Below are 19669 nucleotides of genomic sequence, written 5' to 3'. Positions count from 1 at the left end.
TTTGCTGGGATAGTGACTCAGCATAAGTGCTGGAGGACCAATCGTGTCAAGGGCATGGAAGCGGGTTCACCTCCCTTTAGGGTCGTAAGCGTGTCACCCCTTGTATGTGTGTTGAACTTCTTTCGCACCGTGCGTAGCCAAGCGTGCTAATCGGAAGTGCTAAGAGCACCACATCGGCCGCTTTACATTTCCACTTGATAAGCCACTTCGTTGAGCTATCAGTTATGGCCAGCACGCTTCTAAAAAAGGGCTGCATAGCTCAGTGGGCCTGACCTGGGAAAATAAAAAGTTAAATATTAAAATACAGTGTTCATTGCATCTGCGGTGATAGCTTTGGTTCGTGTGCCGGCTATCGTAATGGCATTGTGGCAGGATTGGAACTACTTAAGACTTTGATCTAAATGCGAGTTCTGTGTTTTGGTTTAGACTTGTCAGGCAGGATATGGATAAATTCAGCAATCAGCTGAGATGGTGATAACGGGCAAGCTGTAACCGGGTGCTGCATTTACCCTGAGCACGTGGGAACTGCATTGCGGGCCGAAAGGAGATAAGGCGCAGCACTGCAACCGCTTGCTCACACCCCTGCTGGCAGAAGGGCCTCCACTAGAGGGAGCTTTAATGCAGCCGCTCTAGAGGGTCTTTTGGCCTACTCTTCCACAATAGCCAGAACGGATAGGCGTAATCGTTGCCCTAAGTTACACATCATACGCTTTCAAATATGTCTCTCCATTCACTGAAATTGATGGAGCAGTCGTTAGAAGAATCTAAGAGGAAAGCAGTGAGCAGTGCCTAGTGCATCCAAGGATGGCCACAGATCCTCGGCAACTTTCCCACGCTCTCCGCTAGGAGGTTGGCGTTTCATCGCATGACAGTGAATCGACAAAGGGCAGCACGTTATTTCATTTTTATGACCTTTATTATCATCATGTCGTTACAGACCATTGTTCATCGTTCGGAAATTTCCATTCTCCTTTGTCGCATGCAAGACCGATAGCTGTAGTAAAACATACCTTAGTCTCAGAGGGAAAAGGTATCACCCCCTTCCTACTTCTGTACTTCTAATAAACGCTTCCCTAATTTACTCCTTTAATCTACTCATTCCCTCCTAATCTATTAATTCTCGAGTATATGTCTTCTCATTCTCTCCGAATGTAATCCTCTCATTCCCTCCTAATCTACTCAGTGTTTCCTTCTAGACTACTCTCATTCTCTACTTCTGACGAGGGTTTCTGTGGTGTGCCAATACTATGATGCCGTATGATACAAGGACCACGAGAATCGTATCGCCCACTATGCAAAGTATCGTGACATCGTGGTTATTTTGGCCAATATATTCCAAATCAAAATTTTACTTCCTGACAAAATATATACAAAATGAAAAGCACACTTAACCACGTTCTAAATAAATAGCTCTCGCCAATTAAATTAGTGCTTTACAAAAAGTTTTCCGGAGTAACCGATGTCATAGGTTTAGAAGTTATTGTAATTGCTTATTTATTGTGCAGCTGACAGCATGTGCACTGCAGTTTGTAATGAATAGAAAGACTCATGGCGGGCTGATGTTGTGTGCACTGCAGTTGAAGAACTTTGACTGGAATGACAGCAAAGCACAAAAACAACACAATAATAAATACTACAAACTAATGGAAAACAGATATCGTGAGAATCATATCGCGAAATCTGACATCGCATCGTGAGAAATACTGTGGCAGCCCTAGTTGTAATCGACTCGAAACTCCCTCCACCTCCCTCTCGTGCCGTTGTTTCATCTCATCCTGTTCCCTCCTTTTCCTCGACCCCTGTTTCCCTCCCTACTCTTCCTGCTCCATCTCCGCGCCGAGCGCCCGCATGCCCTCGTGGCAAACCAGGATTGTGAAGAAATAGACGGCGAGGTCGGCGCAGGCGTCCGTGAGACGCGCGTAGAAGCGCAAGAGCCGAGGGAGCAGGGCCGAGAGCGAGCTGCCCTGGCTGGCGATGCCGATAACCGACGGGCTCCAGAGGTTACGCAGGGCGGTGGCGGCCGACGGGGGAAATGCGGTGGCGGTGGGGGTGGTGGCGGAGGGGGTGGTGGCGGAGGGGGTGGTCGGGCAGTCTCCCGTGGAAACACTTCGCTGCCTCGAGTTTCCCGTGAGGATGCGAGTGAGCTCCGTGGGCATCCATCTGGGAACCCTCCGTTCGTACTGAGTGGAGGGAAAGACGGACAGGAGGCATGGAGATGAGAGAGATATGGGGAGGGGAGGAGGGAGACGCACAGGGGTGAGTGTGGGAGACACGGGGAGGAGGGAAACATGAGGAAGAGAAGGGAGACACGAGGAGGGGTATCTTTTATCTGAACTCCGTACATTTACAACTAATTTCGTCTGATAACCTCATTGGTTGTCTCTCTCCATTTCTCTGAGTCTCTCCCTTTGTGTCTCTCTATATGAAGGTCTCTCTGCAGCTCAGTGGGCTTTACGTGGTGAAATAAAAAGCACGTTTTTGTTTGTGATTTGTTTACCTTTCCTCTACATTGCACTCGTGTCGTGTGTTTGTATTGTTTATTGTTGTAACTTTCTGACCCGCCCTACTGGACATCTGTGAAAAAGAGCTTTATAGCCTATCGGATTCCTCCAGTATAAATAAATATTCTGCTTCTTTCTCTCGCCGTGCCTCTCTCCCCCTCCCCCCCACCTCTCTATTCCTCTCTACCTGTGTCTGTCTGTCTCCCCATATCTCTATCAAATTGTGCATCTCTCGCTGTGTCTTTCTCTGTGTAAAGATACCATTGGTGTGAAAATAGTTGTACCTGTGGGAAGAATTTTCCAATGCCCATCAGAGCGACTTGTAGAGTCAGGAACGGAGCGAATATGGACTGTAGCACACAGACACACACAATCATCATCATTGGCCATGATTTATCCACTGGTGAATTAAGTCCTCCCCCTTCCAAAACTGTCGCCAACTCCCAGGATCCTGCAATGCAAGAATCCACTTAGTACCTGCATGATATCACTCCGACGTCGTAACTAAATTTGTAGTTCAATCCTGGACGAGGAGTCAAACGGGGAGACACGCCTCACTCACCAGGTACTGGACGACGAAAATCCGTACGAATAGGGCCAGCATCGCACTGCAGAGCAAACGTAGCAGACGGAAAACCTCCCCCTCGTCTTCCTCGTCCTCCTCCTCCACGCCACCTCCAACCTCTTTACGACGCCGGAAAAACCCCTCCGCTGTTCCACCACCACCACCATATCCCTCCGCCCTCAGGACTTGGTCGAGCTGAGCAAAGTAGTTCTCGAGGCCGCTCTGTGCAGGAGAGACAAAGGAAAGGGGGCGGGGGGGGATGATGTGAAGGGGCAGCCCTGCAATGGCTTGCTCATACCACAGCTGTCGGAAGGGCCTCCGCTTGAGAGAGCCCTAGAGCCAAGTACCACCTTTGTGTGCGTTCGTACGTATCAATGTGTTTGTGCATGCGCCCATGCACGTATTTTATACTGCACGTGTGTATACGCACGTGCGGTGCGTGCACTCACCGGAGGCGTTTGCCCACCACCCAGAGATCTCTCGCCAAGTTCGGCCCTGCTTGGCCCACGCGTACGTGGGAGTCTGAGTCGAGGGGTGGTGCTATGCTCAGTGGCATGGGCGGGGTGGGTGGGGGACCCCCCCTTCTCCTCATTCTGCTCCTTCGTCTGCATCTTTGGCAGAGTCTGTGGTGGAGACACGTCCCCCTTGATCCCCTCCTCCCCCCCCTCCTTCTCAGGGTCTGGGGGAAGAAGAGAGACAGAGCCACAGAGACGCACACGGAGAGAGAAACACATAGTGGCAGAGATAAAGGGAGAGAGACGCAGACAGAAATGGAGAGACAGAAACAGAGCGACAAAGAGAGATATAGAGACAGATGCAGAAAGACAGATATAGACACAGAGACGTAGAAAGTCAGTGACACTCAACTGTGTACATCTCCCTCCCCTACTCTCTCTTCGTGTCTCTCTCTTACCATGTATGATCTGTCTCTCCGTGTCTCCGTCTCTCCCCGTGTATGTCTCAGTCATTTCATTCTATTTCCCTGTGTATATCTCTCACCCCTCATCTCTCTCCCTGTGTATCTCTCACCCTGCAGTCTCCCAGTGTCTCTCGCCTTCATGTCTCCATGCCCAAGGATTTTCCTCATTCTCTCCTCTGGGTTCTGCAGGAGTCGATTTCTCCTGCGCTCAGCACGGAGCCTCACAGATTCGACCTCCTCGTTCATCCTGAAATAAATATCAGCATCGTCATTACCACTTTTTTAGAAGCAGTAACACAATTGTAGTGTAACACGTAGGAGGCTTTCGCGACCAGACATTATCCATCATAGAAATGTTTTTGGGTTGGGTCGCATAAATGTGTCGTTAAACCCGCCACCACCCGACACAGCCAATTAGTAAGGTTTGTCACGTAAACAGAATGTGCAAATTCGTTACTAGTACAGCACACCGGTGTGTTGGAGAGTAAACCCACAACATTTACAATTGGAGTACGACGTTTCGCCAGTAATTACAACCGGCAACACCAGCTGACAGCCAGATTTGGGATTGTAATTTGCGTAATCTGTATGACTATAATCAGAAGCAGCCTCGCAGTATTACTCATCCTCAAGTAGCAACATCAATAGCAGCAGCAGCAGCATCAGGAGCATTAGTCTCAAACCCGGCCTCCTCCTCGCTCATCCTACAGTAAAGGGGCCGTCCATAAATGACGTCACGCGATTTTGGACAATTTTTGACTCCCCCCCTCCCTCGTCACAAAAATCTGACCCCCCCTACCCGTAGGTACGTGACGTCATTTATGGACGGCCCCAAACATCATCATCGGCATCATCATTACATGGGAGTCTAGCAGTCTTCACGAAGGCTACAGTAATCATCGGCATCAACAGACAGCGATCATCTTCTTGGTTCTTTCGGTAAAGTCACGTAGAAGGGAAATAATAAAAATAATACAATTCTCACGACGTTTCGGCCAACAACGATCAATCGGCAACATCCGAAGCGATAGCAACAGGCTCAAGAAGACGCATTTAAAAATTATCAACACGTCTCAAAATTCTGACTGCTGGCGGTGGACTGACAGTGGCTGGTGATGGTAATAATAACGATGACGACGATGATCAAATCAATTATGGACAAGGAGAGAAAGATATCAGCCGCAATAATTAATCGGCAGGAGGTACAAACCTGCTTGGGGCCTTGTCCGGCTGAGTTGACTTCTTACACGACAGGAATCGATTCGTGATCACCAACACCAACTGTCGATTCCCGTGGGAAGAACACCAGCTTGGAATCGCTTCGAAGAATCTTGGAATCGATTCCTACTGAGCTGATTATTTTTATTCGCAACGTTAAGGAGTGCAGCTTTTGGGAGATAATCGATTCCTTCATTAGTTAAAATAAAATCGATGACTTCATGTTGGCGGTGACGTCATAAAACAACGAGTTCTCGCTAGGGACGCGCCTGACGTCACGCAAGTCGGAATCCCATTGCGCGATGACGTCACCACGACCCCCCGCCCCCTGTGGTGACGTAACTACGTAACGAATCATGTTGGGTGATGACATCACAGTCCCAAGGCGTGCACGTGACGTCAGAAATCCCCAATCAAGTTCAAGGCGTTGCTGGTAAAATCTGCGTCCGTTTTAACAATAAATCTCCGTTGAATAGATTTTTACATTCCTTGATACGGCAACGTTAAATCAAAAGCTTGTCAATACAATTCCGAACTTAATGAATCTATTTTATCTCTTCGTGAACAAAAATGAACATGTTAATAAATCGAAACCCGGTCCGTTAATAACGGATTCTGCCATTAATGTTTGCTCGGACGCCACGGATTTCTCCCGGATTTCTCCCGGATAAATAGAGATTCTGATTCTTGACGTTTAAAGCAATTTAATAAATCCAACGCCATTCGAAGTACAGTACTGCAACGGAAAAATCGAAACTAATCGAGGTAACAATTTTTATTTACGAATCGATCCATTCCTCCTATAAAACCATCACGATTTCCTAGGAATCGATTCTGGTGCCGTCACGTGGTGGGGGAGCTTCATTTTTGGCGGGAGAAGCGAAAAGTGAAGTGGAGGAGGCTCCCAACGCCGCCTTCTCCCCTCGCAATGGAGCCTCTGCAGCCGCTGAGGCGGCCCACAACGCGCCCTCTGAGGTGAGTTGCCAAGCCAGGCCGGGCCGTCCGCGGCGAATTAACTTCTGGGTGACGGTGACGGTGGTAGTCGTGAGCCATCGTGTTAACGCTGTTATGGAAGCCGCCGTCTCTGGCCTATCGCTCCCAACACGAAGCACCTGGGCTCCACTCCGCCTCGCTTCCTCCACGCCCGGCTAACCCCGAGCCGTGTAAAGGTTTTGCCTGCCCTACCTACAAGCATCCTTTAAGTTACGCCGGCCTAGATCACGATGTGAAAAGCCCGGGGTGCCCTGGTCACATGGGTGGAAAAAACCCGATTTTTCCAGCGGCAGGCATCGGGTTTTTTCTTTAATACATTTAAACCCGATTTCGGGGAATTAAAACCTGGTTTAATGAATACGAAACTCTGATCCAAGGCTTAGGCTGCTTCCTCGTCGGTGCTGCTATCGTATTTATTATTTCCCTTCTACGTGACTTTACCGAAAGAACCAAGAATAAGTAAGGCACTGATAAGGGCTTGACAGGCATGCACTATATACTGTATATATTTTCTCGCACGGTGCGAAAGAAGTTCAACATACATGCATAGATTCAGCTTATAGAATTGTTGTACATTACTTCGTTTATTACGTCATTGCTCTTGGCATGTTGGTGACCCAGCTCACCCTTACAAATGAGACCGCCCTGTTCTCTTGAGTTCTCACCTGGTTGAACAAAAATCAACTTTACAACTCTGTGTGTGTGCGTGTTGTGTGAACAGCACGAGAGAGCCCACACAACGAAAGTTTCATTTTGCTGTGCAAGAACAACTACAGGTGGAGGAGGAACCTCCAGGTCAGAGATACACATATACACACATACTGTAGACAAAGATCCCCCATATAGCCTGGACAGACTGTTTGGGCAAGTGCTGTTAGGGGGAACCTATTAAGACCGGCACACGGGGGAGTGTTGTGGCAAGAACCATGCCTGACAACCTTTGGCTCCCCAGTGGCGATGTTTACACACAGCCCTGGATACTCCACTGATATTAGCCATGATCAAACTTGGGTCGCTGGGTTCATAGTGCAATAACCACTACATTACCCCCCCCCCCCCCCACAGACATGTAGGAAGGCCAAGAGCCCTCGTGTAGCTCAAACACTGGTATAATGTTAGCGAGCATCTATTAACGCTGGTACCAAACCTGGCCTGTATGTGAGTCTATGGGTCTCTATGTAACTGTTGACGTTACAGACACTGATGCTGTGGAAAAGTCTTCGACAAGACAAAGTGCTCATTTGGAGAAGCAGGTAAGAGGTTTATAATGGTCATCCATCTTAAATTCATAATAACAATTTCTGATTCATAATGGCCATGTCAGATACACTGAGAAGCTGTTTAAGCCGTGGTTCTATATGTCTGACTAGCAGACATGATTATCCATTGACTTGCATAGATACCCACAGACTTGCACAGAAACTCGCATACAGTACTTGCATATGGGACTTTGGGTGAGTGGGTATTTATGGAAGACTTATGAGTCTCTGTTTCACTTTGGGTGTCTGTAAGTCTGTGGGTCTCTTGAGTGTCTACGTGAGTCTATGGGTCTCTTCTTCTCCATGCCCCCAGCTATTTGTGTCCACCAACGATGAGAATGGCTCGATGGCTTTGATGCTGCCCAGCATACAGGACTACTCTGAAGAAGAAGGTAAATTAGTTTAGCTATGCAGTACGTCCAAGTATGTGTGTGCATGTGTGGATAAGGTGCAGTGGGGTAGCGGCTAACATGTTGCACTACGAACCCAGCGACCGAAGTTCGATTCCCACTCACGGCCAACGCCAGTGAAGATTATCTGAATCGATCCTGGGCCTCTCCTAGATCAACTCAGCCTCAAATGAGCACCTGGTGCGTTGTGTAAAAATCGCCGTGAATAAGACACAGGGCGTAGTGCTGGGCACCCACCCCCTCGTGTACCTTGCCGACCTTCATAGGTGCTACTCGTGAACAGTACTTGGTCCTATAGTTTGTTGAGGTTATGTGGTGTGGGCGGAGATCTTTGTTGTATGTGTGGATGTTTGTGAACTCACTCGACATTTAATCATCTCTATGTGGCTCAATCTTGAAAGAGCATAGGATGTAGTGATATACCATTAGCCTGGTGCAAAAGACGTGCTACATACATACATTTAACCTGCATATCTTTGCCTTCTCTAATGGTCTAGTACTTATGATTCAGCACTCTGACCGCCACGACCCGAGTTCGATTCCTGGTCGGGGAAGACTATTCCCGTACGTCCGATTAGAACGATTGGCTACACACAGTTTGAAAGAAGTTCTCCATACAGGTAACCCCTGTTTTACGAAGGCTCGACTTGCAACCCCCCGGTTTTACGACCTTTTTTATAGTAACTAAAACCCCCACAGCGACTAAAACTCGTATCTATGACCCCCAATGCCGAGTCGATTGCCCTAGCGCTAACGCATCTCTTGCGCAACGCTCTTCACTTTTTTAGGGAATTTTCTTCAAATTTTGAAAAAAAAAATCTACTCGCTATGTCAGAAAAGAGGAAATGTGATGTACATTTAGAAAAGTATTTAAAGATTTTAATATGTGTTTTTACTTAAAAATATGTTTGTTAAGTTACAATGAATGTGTGTTAAGGGTTATTTTCATTTATTTTTGCGGTAAATTTTGGTATTTTTATAGTATGTAAATGGGTTTCCAGGAACGGAACCCCAATGTATAACATTTCACCTATGGGTAATAAGGGTTGGACTTACGACTGGTCCAATTGCGAATGTTGTCCAGGAACCAATTCGATTGTAGGTGTGGGGGTCGCCTGTACATTCATACATTTTATCTATATATCCATGTGTTCCTCTTTCTATTTTGGTGTATTTCTATCCATATGCATCTTTCCTTGCTTTTATTACCACCATCTATCCACTGCTTGATGGAGATAATGATGTTTGTAACGTATGTTCTGTGATCTTAGAAATCTCCAGCTCTGCAAAGTCAAAGACTAACACAAGTCATCCAGAATCCAAGGTTAGATCAACAACATTGTGAAACCTGAGTTCGAGCCCTGGGTCTGGGTGTCTGTTTCTCTATTTAAGAGGTTTTTAACGGCTGGCACTGCTGAGATCCTGAATTCGAATCATGCGTGTCTCTATCTCTGGGGGTTCATAATCATTGTCGGTTTCATAATGACTTTGTTGGAGATACTGAGATCCTGACTTTGAGCCTTGGTTCTGGTTGTTTCTGTGTGTCACTGGGAGTTCGTGTTGAGGGTGAGGCCAGAGAGCACGTGGAGAGGTGTGTAGTGAGGTGAGAGGGGGAAGGTAGGGGAGTGCATGGAGGTGGAGTAAAGTAAGATCAGGGGACAAGCATAGGCAGGAGCCAGTCCATGGAAGATCTGGAAAATAGGGATTGCAATCTTGATAATTGAATTCCTCTGTTCTTTCAACAGATATCATTGAAGAGAACCCCACAAATTCTTCCAGAAGATGATGCTACCACTAGAAGTGCTCGGAAAGTACCAACCGCAGAATTAGAAAGTCCAAACCTAAATAATTCTGAAAACAGCCCCGTTGGAACCACAAATCAAGATGGTGAAGCTATGGAGGAAAATCCTTCAGAGAGCCGAGGTTCAGAGTCAAAAACTGTACAGCCAACTCCTCCGGATAATGATGAAGTTGTTGGTGAAAGTGATCGTGACAGTGATGAAGGTGACCTTGAAAATGCGCAGGAAAACCTGCCAGACCTTGAAAGCCCGCCGGACCTTGAAAGCCCAGATCAGGAACTTTCTCGGGAATCTGAGATTCAGGAGGAGGAGGAGGCGGGAGGAATGGAAGGTGTTGGAACTTTGATACCACATGGACATTCTTCGAAAAAAGCCAGAATCTTGGAAGAGGAAGTAGAACAGGAAGACGAAGAAGACAGCGAAGTTGATAATTCCATTGGGAACATTTTGGAAAAACGAGTTTCACAAATACGTGGACTAACCTCGCAGACACCTACCAACTTCGGACACAAATCGGTGAGACGAGAAATTATACGTCTATTGCTGGCTGTCTCATTCATCGTGTCTGTCATATTGACAGTCTCGTTTTTTCTGTCCCATCTCGTTTGTTTCTGCCTAAAATATCCTTTCATTTTTATCCAGTCACTTTTTTTCCCATTCCGTTTGTATTCCCACACCTCCGACTAACACGGTTGGCTACGGTGAGAAAGAAGTTCAACATACGCTGTCTTGTCTCGTTTATATTGTCTCATTTGTAATGTCAATCTCGTTATATTACCCCGAGTGTAATAATATTGCATCTTATTTACATAAATTGTCAACATTCTCAAATTCTCGATTCAACAAAACCGATTTAGTTTTTTTTGTTGTAAATGCTAAAATGTTCAAACTCGCTCTCACCTCACTTTGTTAGGTTATACATCATTCACGCTTCCAAACTTAAGGTTGATAGCATTTGTGCATTAACTCTGTCTGACTAACATGGGGAGGCATCATAACTCTCGTAAAGATGATCCTGCTAAATTGAACAAAGGGTTGCCCAAAACGTGTCGACTTAAATATAAACGGCAATCTAATAAGCCGCTACAGCCAAGGCAATGATGTCGCACGTCATGTTTTCCCCCTTCCCAATGGCGCCACGTGTCATTGTTTTCAGAATCAGAATATTTATACTGGAGGAATCCGATGAGCTCTAAGCCTGCCAGAAGATCGAACAGGCGACCTCTTGTCTTGCAATTCCAGCACACATTAACACCATGGTAACACGGATGGATGGAAATAAAATTTGCTGGGAACTTTTTTGGCAGTAACAATTTGGACCGTTCAAACTTTCACACTTGCTTTCTTTTTCATTGTCCTTCTGCTCCATATGTTACAGGTCACACATCAATATTGGTATGTGGTGGATAAAGGTTGGTTGGAGAATTGATATGTGGTGGATGAAGGGTAAAGGTCCAGTCTTCAAATTGCTTTCTCATGCCACTGCTGACAGATAGGCCGATAAATAGTCCCTTTAGAGCGGGTATTTGGCCTTTTACGGTGATACGATGCACCGAGTTGAAAACTCTCCAAATCTCTTAACAGAGCACCCAGTCCCTGCACAGCGGCCCGGCACGACGCTCTTTTGCGGTGCAGCAGCTGCAGCCACAACAGCCCAACACTTTGGAGAAACTGCGCCCACGGAGAACCAGGGACCACCCCGGCAGTGCAGGGAGAGCTTCGATGATCAAACGTGAGTGCAAGTGATGGCGAGTGTGAATGTGTGAGCGAGTGTTTTGCTCGCAACAATAAGCGGAGCGCCGGGTGGCTAAAACACAAAGTTGGCACAGTAGATAGTGCACCTGTCAACTCGTGTAACCTGGGTCTGACCCGTGACCTTCCAGCGAGCCTCGGAGAGTGCGCCTGGCACAAGTGCCGTGGTGGCACCATCACCACTTAATGGCGAATGGCTGCTGTTGTTGTTGAGTGTGTGTGTGTATATTAATGTGCATCTATGTGTTTAGTGCGCACTGTGCGAGTGTGTGTAGGAGAACGAAAGAGAGGAGTTCGCCAACTCACCGCGCTTGATGTCATCCTCACCTACATACACAACGTCCTTGAGTCCTACATGTCAGTGAGACTTCCATAGAGACCCAAACTCACACAGAGACCCATCACATAAACACTCCTCTATACAGACAAACATAGACAAAGATCTCCAGTATGGCCTTCAATAGACATTTGGGGCAGGTGCTGTTTGCGAGCACCTATTAAGGCCAGCATGGCACACACAAGCATACACCTACATATAAAGCATCACGAAGTCCTACACATCAATGAGATACTCACACATACGAACACCATCCCCTGAACAGCCTTCACAGACTTGAGGCAAGTGCTATTAGGCATGTATGAAAACCAGGGTGTGGGTGACCAGCACCACGCTCGACCGCCTTTGTCACATCGCACCAGGTACTAATTTGAGGCCGAGTAGACCTAGGGGTAGCCTTGGACCAGTTCAGATAATTATAATCATCACTGGCGTGGGCTGTGCACGGGAATCTAACTCTGGTTGCCGGGTTTGAAGCACAGCACGCTAACCACCACTGCTCCACACTACTCTACATATACAGCGTCAATCGAGACCTACATGTTAGTGACACTAAAGAGACAAACACACAAAGAGATGCGCACGCACAGATATGGTGGTATATATGGCTGTGTTTTTGTATATATTTAATGGGGAGCAGTGGTGCAACGGTTAGTGCGCTCCCTACAAACCCGGCAACATGAGTTTGATACCCTCTCACGGCCACCAACAGCAGTGACGACAATTTGAACTAGTCCTGGGCCTCTCCCAGGTCGACTCAGCCTCAAATGAGTACCTGGCACGGTGTGTAAACATCGCCACTGGGGAGACGATGGCTGCTGGGGTGTGGTGCTGCGTGTACCGTGCCGTCCTCCATAAGTGCTCACGAAAAGCACTTGCCCCAACAGTCTGTTAACGCTATTCGGGGGATGATTGTATATTTCTGCGTGTGTCTCTAGGGAGGAGGTGACATCTCAAGTGTGCGTTACTTTCCTTCAAGAGCTTCATAAGAACTTGCAGGTGGAATTTGATAACTTGGTGAGATGATTTATCTTTAACTTTCTAGAATAATCGTTAAAAATCAATATCATTAACAATCCTTATGAATGGCGAGACTATTATTAATACATTTGAACCACGGATTATTAATACTTTATATAAATCGCTGTTAATCATTCATAAGGATATAATTTTGGCATTGGAAGTTTTTGTAAGAATTACGGCCATAACTGTGAATCTATTTGGCTGAGCTGCAAATAATTAACTCTCTTGCCTGGTATACAGGAAGTCATCTGTTCGATCCCAACCCGATGCTTGTATATTTGGAGTTTGCATGTCTCTCTTCGCATGGTCGCGTGGATTTTTCTCCGGGTCCTGCGATTGTTCCTTCCATTTAGAAACGTGTGTAGAGTTTGCTATAAATTTCCACGTGGCAAGCCGCTTCATTTGTGGCCAGGTCGCTTCTGAAAAAGAGCTATAAAGCTCGGTGAGCCCTACCTGGCAAAATAAAAATCGTTTAGTTCATTGATTATTGTTGAGTTTTTATAGATTATTTTGTCGATGCATTGATTCATTGTTCGATTTTGTCACGCATTATTTGTTGATGCTTTTTACGTGCTTTGGGTGAATTCACTGCGCTTGTGTTCTGTGTCGCAGGCTCTTAAACGTCAAGAATGGAAGAATCTGAATTCCAAGTTACGCAGGGTGAGAAGTGACGGGTATAGAAATTAACGAGTACAGAAAGTCCTCGTTCAGTGCGATGGACGTGTTCCTGAAAAGTGCCGTGTTAAGCGAAAACCATTTCCCCATAAATAACGCAATGATAAAGTTTGGCGGGATACGATATACGCACAGACAGATGGCAGGACGAATAACTGAGGGTGGTACACCGCTGTGTTACTGTATCATTCCACTGACTATCATACTGCTCGGCTGCACGTACGTTATAACAGCACGCATCCCGCATTATAACGGCACGCGTTCCTCGTGACGACGCGTGTCCCGCGTTATCACTGTGCACATTCCTCGTTATAACCGCGCATCCCATCGTATAACAGCATGCGTCCCGCGTTATAACGGTGTGCCTTCCTCGTTATTACGATGCACATTCCGTATTGTGCGAATGGTGTTCCCGTGATGGAGGAACCGCGATATTGAAAAAACGCGTCGTGTGAACGCACCATTGAGGACTTGCCATAATGTCAATTCGTTACCATCGGCCATGGTCAATCCACTGCTGATTAAAAGCCTCATTATGGTGCCCCACCATCTCACGATCCAATTATTAAGATTTTCCTTTAGAGATAATATGTTAATTTATATTGATGTTTAACATTGCATACCTGTCGACCCATGCGGTTTACCCGTATTCTTGTACAGGGAATTTTAGTTTTCAGGTCCATATGGTGTACAGCCGTTTCATTACGAGCAAAAAAAAATGTCTCTTTGTTTGTGTTTCTCCCTTGTGATGGGACTTTGTAGGATGAACGTTAAGATTTATAAGGGCACGAGGTGACCAATAAGGTCTGAATTGGTCTGTAATAATATAGATAATGATACGGGGTTGACAGGTGTGACATTGAGTGATTATTCTTAAGGCTTAATACGGAGAGTTGGTGATTAACTTTTACTCTTAACCGTGAACATGGATCACCAATGATTAGTATAGATAGCAATATTGAATATTAATTATGAAAATTGATACTAATTATCAGTAGTTAACTATTAATGATGATAGGTAGTGAATAACTTTTGATGTCCTGGTGACGAATGTGGCTTCTTTGTATCTCAGGTTGAGTTGGATTTGGTGAGAATTCGCAAGAAGAGACTCGCTATGAGGATGGAGAAAGAGAGGTGGGAATCGGCTAACGTATCGTCAGCAGCAGCATCATCGTCATTGGTTTTAAGAACCCTATCACCAATCGTAATAATTAAGATGCTGAGTTTTTAGAATTATGATGATGACGTTGCTGCTGGTATTGGTGTACTTTATCTTATCTTGTGAATGCTGCTATTGCTCTTACTGGTGATGAAGCTGATGCTTCTTCTTGGTTCTTTCGGTAAAGTCACGTAGAAGGGAAGTAATAAAATAATAAAAATAAAACATAATAAAAGCTGATGCTGATGCTACTGCTTATAATGTTGCTGCTTACTAAAATGTTGTTGATGTTATTGATAATGCCGTTGATGAGAATGGCATTGCTAATGGTGATGCTGTGTAGGCTCCGGCAGGAGGCTTTGGAGTTGGGGGAGATACGCGACCTGGCCCTGGCTGACGCCGCCACAACTTTAGAGTCTCTTTCCAACTTTTACAAAACGGAGAAAGAGACACGGGGACAGAGAAGGCACGGGGAAGAGGAGGAGGAAGAGGAGGAACTGGTGAGTCGAGATCAAATAAGATACACTATGTTGCATAGAGGACCATCGCGTATCCACCCTGACCAATTTGCCGCCCACACCCAGTGCGGTACAGTAAAACCTTGGATTGCGAGCATAATTCGTTCCGGAAACGTGTTTGTAATCCAAAGCACTCGTATATCAGTTGTGATCACGTGACGCTCGGCAGACAAAGCGTATACACGTACTACTCGTATTGCAAGACCCTCGCTCGTTTATGAAATTAATATTTATTTAAAAAATTTGCTCGTCTTGCAAAACACTTGCAGACCAAGTTACTCGCAATCCACTGTATTTGTCCATGATGGTGTAACTGTCATTTTCTATAGATGCTCACGTCTACCTATACCTTAGTCTCCAATGAGTCGGATGTGTGACATTGTACAATACTCATTTAAAACCGGAGAGCCCATGGCAGGTACAGATGTTGGCCATGGTCGGTAATCAACTTCCGCTTCTTGAGTTTATAGTGTGGTTCACAACGATCCAAGTTTAAGACGTAGGCTTTCACGACCAATATCTTACCTATAAACCTAATTTTTTGTCTGCCTGTCTGCTTTTAACTGACACTATTGAGTTTACGTTTCAACAAAGTACACAGATACAACACACTAAGTCCCCGGACGAAAACGCGCGATTTGTTTTTCCCCTCCGTCAAATGTAAACTAATAAAATAACATTCATAATTAAGGTTTTTGGGTTAGATCGCGTAAGTATAAATGTGTCGTAACCCTCCACCACCCGACACAGCCAATTAATTAGTAAGGGATTTGTCACGTAAACAAAACGCCAAATAGTTACTACTTCAGCCGACCGGTGTGTTGGAGAGTAAATCCACAACATTTACAATTTTAGTACGACGTTTCGCTGGTAATTGCATCCAGCATAATCGGCCGATTTGCCAGAATAGTGAAGCAATCCACCTGCTTCCTGTCTTAAATAGAGCAGGACGATGTCCTCACCTGAACCCAATCAGTTATTTTGGTAAAGTCACGTTGAAAGAAAATGAAATAATAGAATACGACGTTTCAATTGCAACACAAGCAATCGTCACCAGGTAAGAATGAATGAGAAAACAAACCTAATAAACTTAGAAATATAATGCAATATAACACAGAGTCGGCTAACAACAGTCAACACCCTACCTGGTTGATTACGTTCTTCCAAAGATTGCTAAATTTGAGAGACAAAACACAGACACATAGACAGACACACAAGCAGATAGAGAGAACACAGAGACACACACATAGACACACAGAGACACAACGCCTCTGTGTCGAGGCCTTAAATAGAGAGGGGGGGGTAGAGAAATTAGCATGTCAATGAGAGAGTTGTGTGGAAATCCACCCCGCAGCATGAACCTGTAGACAAACAAGCCTGGCAAATTTGAAAGAGAAATAGGAAGTTTGAGAAAACAAACTTAGTAAAATTTGGAAATGCAATGCAACAGAGTCGGTTAACACACAGTTAACGCATAGCCTGGTTTATTACGTTCTTACAAATATTTCTAAATTAGAAGTTAAGTGTGAAATTTGAGTGACAAAACACAGACACGGAGATACATAGACAGACACATGCACGCATATTCTGTTTGTGACAAACATTACTAATTGGCTGTGTCGGGCGGTGGTAGGTTTCACGACACATTTATATATGTATGCAATCTAACCCAAAAAAACCTGTTATGGACAAAGATCCCACCATATATCATTAACAGACTGTAGGAGCAAGTGCTGTTAGCAAGCACCTATGAAGGCTGTCACGGGACATTGAGGGGGCTGGCCAGCACCTTTCCCAGCCACCTTTGTCTCCCAAATCGTTAACTACAGATATTAATTCTTAAGAGTTAAAATAAACAACTAATAATTAATGTTCAATATTGCTATCTACACTGATCATTGGTGATCCATGTTCATGATTAAGAGTCCAAGTTAATCACCAATTCTCCGTAACGTTTACAGACCGCACTAGATACTCGAATGCACACAGTACACACACGTGTGTATATCTTTGATTGTTTTTCTGTATATGTCGAAGTGTCTGTCTCTGTCTCCTCATCCCATCTGTCTGAGATTATCTGTTTCTGTGCCGTTGTGCGTGTTTCAGTGTGTGTTTTTCTGTGATTGTGTACGTCTATGAGTGATCATAATGCGTGTGTCTGTGTCCCCCCACAGCCTTGCTCCCTCTCGTCTCTTATCGTAGACGCTCACCTTGTCCTCTCTGGGGCTCAAAACCTCGCCTCCATGAACGCTCGCCTGGAGGATAAACTCAGCACCCGCTGAGCTTCCCATTTCTCCTCCACTCTAATCCTGCTGATGAATCAGCAGTTTCGGAAAAATCGGCAATCGCAAAAGTAAAACTTCATCATCTACAGCAATATCCTCAAGAAAAACATGAGCAACATCATCAGCAACAGGAGTAGCATCGCAAAGACAAAGATCCCCCGTATAGCCGTAATGGACAGTTGGAGCAAGTGCTGTTAGCGAACACCTATGAAGGCCGCCACGACACATGAGGGTGGGTGGCCAACGCCATGCCCAGCTACCTTCGTCTCCCTAGTGGTGATGTTTACACACCGTACCAGGTACAGTAAAACCTTGGATTGCGAGTAACTTGGTCTGCGGGTGTTTTGCAAGACGAGCAATTTTTTAAAATAAATATTAATTTGATAAACGAGCGAGGTCTTGCAATATGAGTAGTACGTGCAGACGCTGTCTGCCGAGCGTCACGTGATCACAACTGATATACAAGTGCTTTGGATTACAAACACGTTTCAGGAACGTATTATGCTCACATTCCAAGGTTTCACTGTACTTATTTGAGGCCAAGTTGACCGAGGTGAGGCCCAATACCAGTTCAGATAATTGTCACTGGTGTCGACCGTGAGCGGGAATCGAACCCAGGACCCGGGTTTGTAGCAAAGCGCACTAACCGCTACGCTACCGCTCCACGCAAGTAGAATCGCACATACAGTACACGCATACATACTCTTAGTTCTTTCGGTAAAGTCACGTAGGTAAAAAAATGAAATTAAAATTAATAAAAATAAAACAATAAAAATCACGACGTTTCGGAGGCAACACAAGTCTCCGTCATCAGGTGGAACCGTCACAGCCAGATTTGCTGCATCCAGTGAGGGAGGGATTCAAGGTGTAAGCTCTTAAGTACCAGTTAAGGGGGGAGGGGGGGGGCTTATCAGAATGTGGTAGCCAATGAATGGAGCGTATCGGGAGGGGGGGGGCTAACAGAGGGACGGGGTACTCGTGGTCATGGCCAATGACGTGTTTGTGCGCAAGTCACTGTGGATGTACATATTAGAAAAGGAACGAAAATGTCCATGTTTATACCAGTGTTGGCTGACAATGAAGAGAGTACTGTTAAACGTTAGGGATGTTAACACTCGGTAAAGTAAAATAGTGCCTGTCAGATAAGATGGTCCAAAAATGTGTAATTAAATCTTTTTTGCATGGTTGATAACATCTTTCCAATGATTACTAAGTTTGTACCCATCATCACGGTTGAAATTATGTCCGTTTGTATATCTGAATGGCTTTGTGTACAAACCTTTGATGGTAGCCAGAGGGTTTGCAGAGCACCTTAGTCTCGGAGAAAACAATCTCATGAGAGCCCACCGCGTTGTAGCAATGATCGGCAACGGCGGAAGACTCAATTTTGATGTGTTTCAAATCTGACTTGTGCTCGCGGACACGATCAGAGACATGACGTTTCGTTTCCCCAATGTAACAGTCACCACAGCTGCAACTCCGTTTATAGAATCCAGGGTATTGCAAGTCAGGGATGACATCCTTCACAGATGGAATTAGATCACGGATTTTATGTACTGTACTGAATCGGACTTGGATCTTATGTTTGTTTAGAATTTTGGAGATCTTTTTGGTCACGCCTGCTATGTATGGTAACGTGACAGTTTTTATCGGAGTTTCAAGTGGCTGTTTCTGTATGGTGGGAGAAACAGCTTGGCGGATGGTGCGTTCAGAGTATCCGTTCATCCTGAGGGCCCGATGTACATGTTTCAATTCACTGGCCAGGTGGTGTTGGTCAGAAATGCCATGAGCTCCGTGGTATAGCGTTTTGATGAGAGAATTCTTTTGAGATGGGTGGTGGTGGTGGGAATCCTACACCGAGGAGGAGGGAGACAAGGAGGTTGAGGGATATGGGGAGGGAGGGAGACATGGGGAGGACGAGGGAGATGCGGGCAGGATGAGGGAGACTGGTAGAGAGAGGAGTCAGTAACTTGTCTTTATTGTTTTTCTCGTAAGTGGCGGCTTTGATGGGAGTCACGTGAGTGAGATGAGTCACATGGGGGATGAGTGCTTACTGTTGAGTTTTTTTTACTTTCAAAAACTTATTTTTTGCATGTTAACCTACATCATTGTCAATACTAACATCAGCAGCACCCGAACCCTCATTTGCAGTAGCAGAATAAGCCCCAATTATTGCCATCAACTGCCTCATCTGTGTGGGTTATTACAAAAGCACCAAATCAATCGAGGTGGATGAAATGCATTAATTATTTATTT

At 45.5% G+C, this 19669-nt stretch overlaps 2 protein-coding genes across 4 annotated transcripts; one reads left to right on the top strand and one right to left on the bottom strand.

Annotated features, from left to right (window-relative positions):
• Positions 1-894: 894 nt before the first annotated feature.
• On the bottom strand, positions 895-5319 carry CAMLG (calcium modulating ligand). The gene is made up of 6 exons (XM_078875311.1): positions 5196-5319; positions 4096-4232; positions 3516-3745; positions 3064-3288; positions 2786-2851; positions 895-2180 (listed from the first exon to the last, which is right to left on the bottom strand). Exons 2-6 carry the CDS (start codon positions 4229-4231, stop codon positions 1812-1814), a joined length of 1026 nt encoding a protein of 341 aa, XP_078731437.1. The 5' UTR covers position 4232; positions 5196-5319; the 3' UTR covers positions 895-1811.
• Positions 5320-5690: 371 nt separating this feature from the next.
• On the top strand, positions 5691-19544 carry LOC144946437 (uncharacterized). Of its 3 annotated transcripts, XR_013639895.1 has the most exons (15): positions 5691-6178; positions 6918-6991; positions 7394-7449; positions 7769-7847; positions 8363-8485; positions 9137-9189; positions 9611-10180; positions 11249-11396; positions 11668-11773; positions 12692-12770; positions 13389-13436; positions 14524-14585; positions 14954-15110; positions 17303-17878; positions 17931-19544. XR_013639895.1 is itself a non-coding variant. In XM_078875308.1 (14 exons), the coding sequence occupies exons 1-14, from the start codon at positions 6132-6134 to the stop codon at positions 17408-17410; spliced, it is 1710 nt and encodes a 569-aa protein (XP_078731434.1). In that variant the 5' UTR covers positions 5691-6131; the 3' UTR covers positions 17411-19544. The 3 variants fall into 3 exon arrangements, 2 of the variants coding, with proteins under 2 accessions (XP_078731434.1, XP_078731435.1); XM_078875308.1 differs by having other exon boundaries at positions 17303-19544; XM_078875309.1 differs by lacking the exon at positions 8363-8485 and having other exon boundaries at positions 5694-6178; positions 17303-19544.
• The last annotated feature ends 125 nt before the right edge of the window (positions 19545-19669 follow it).

This window comes from Lampetra fluviatilis, chromosome 41 (assembly GCF_964198595.1).
Source record: "Lampetra fluviatilis chromosome 41, kcLamFluv1.1, whole genome shotgun sequence".
NCBI classification, from domain to species: domain Eukaryota; kingdom Metazoa; phylum Chordata; class Hyperoartia; order Petromyzontiformes; family Petromyzontidae; genus Lampetra; species Lampetra fluviatilis.
The sequence above is the reverse complement of the archived record's forward strand: the minus strand, read 5'-3'. Positions and strand labels throughout refer to the sequence as shown.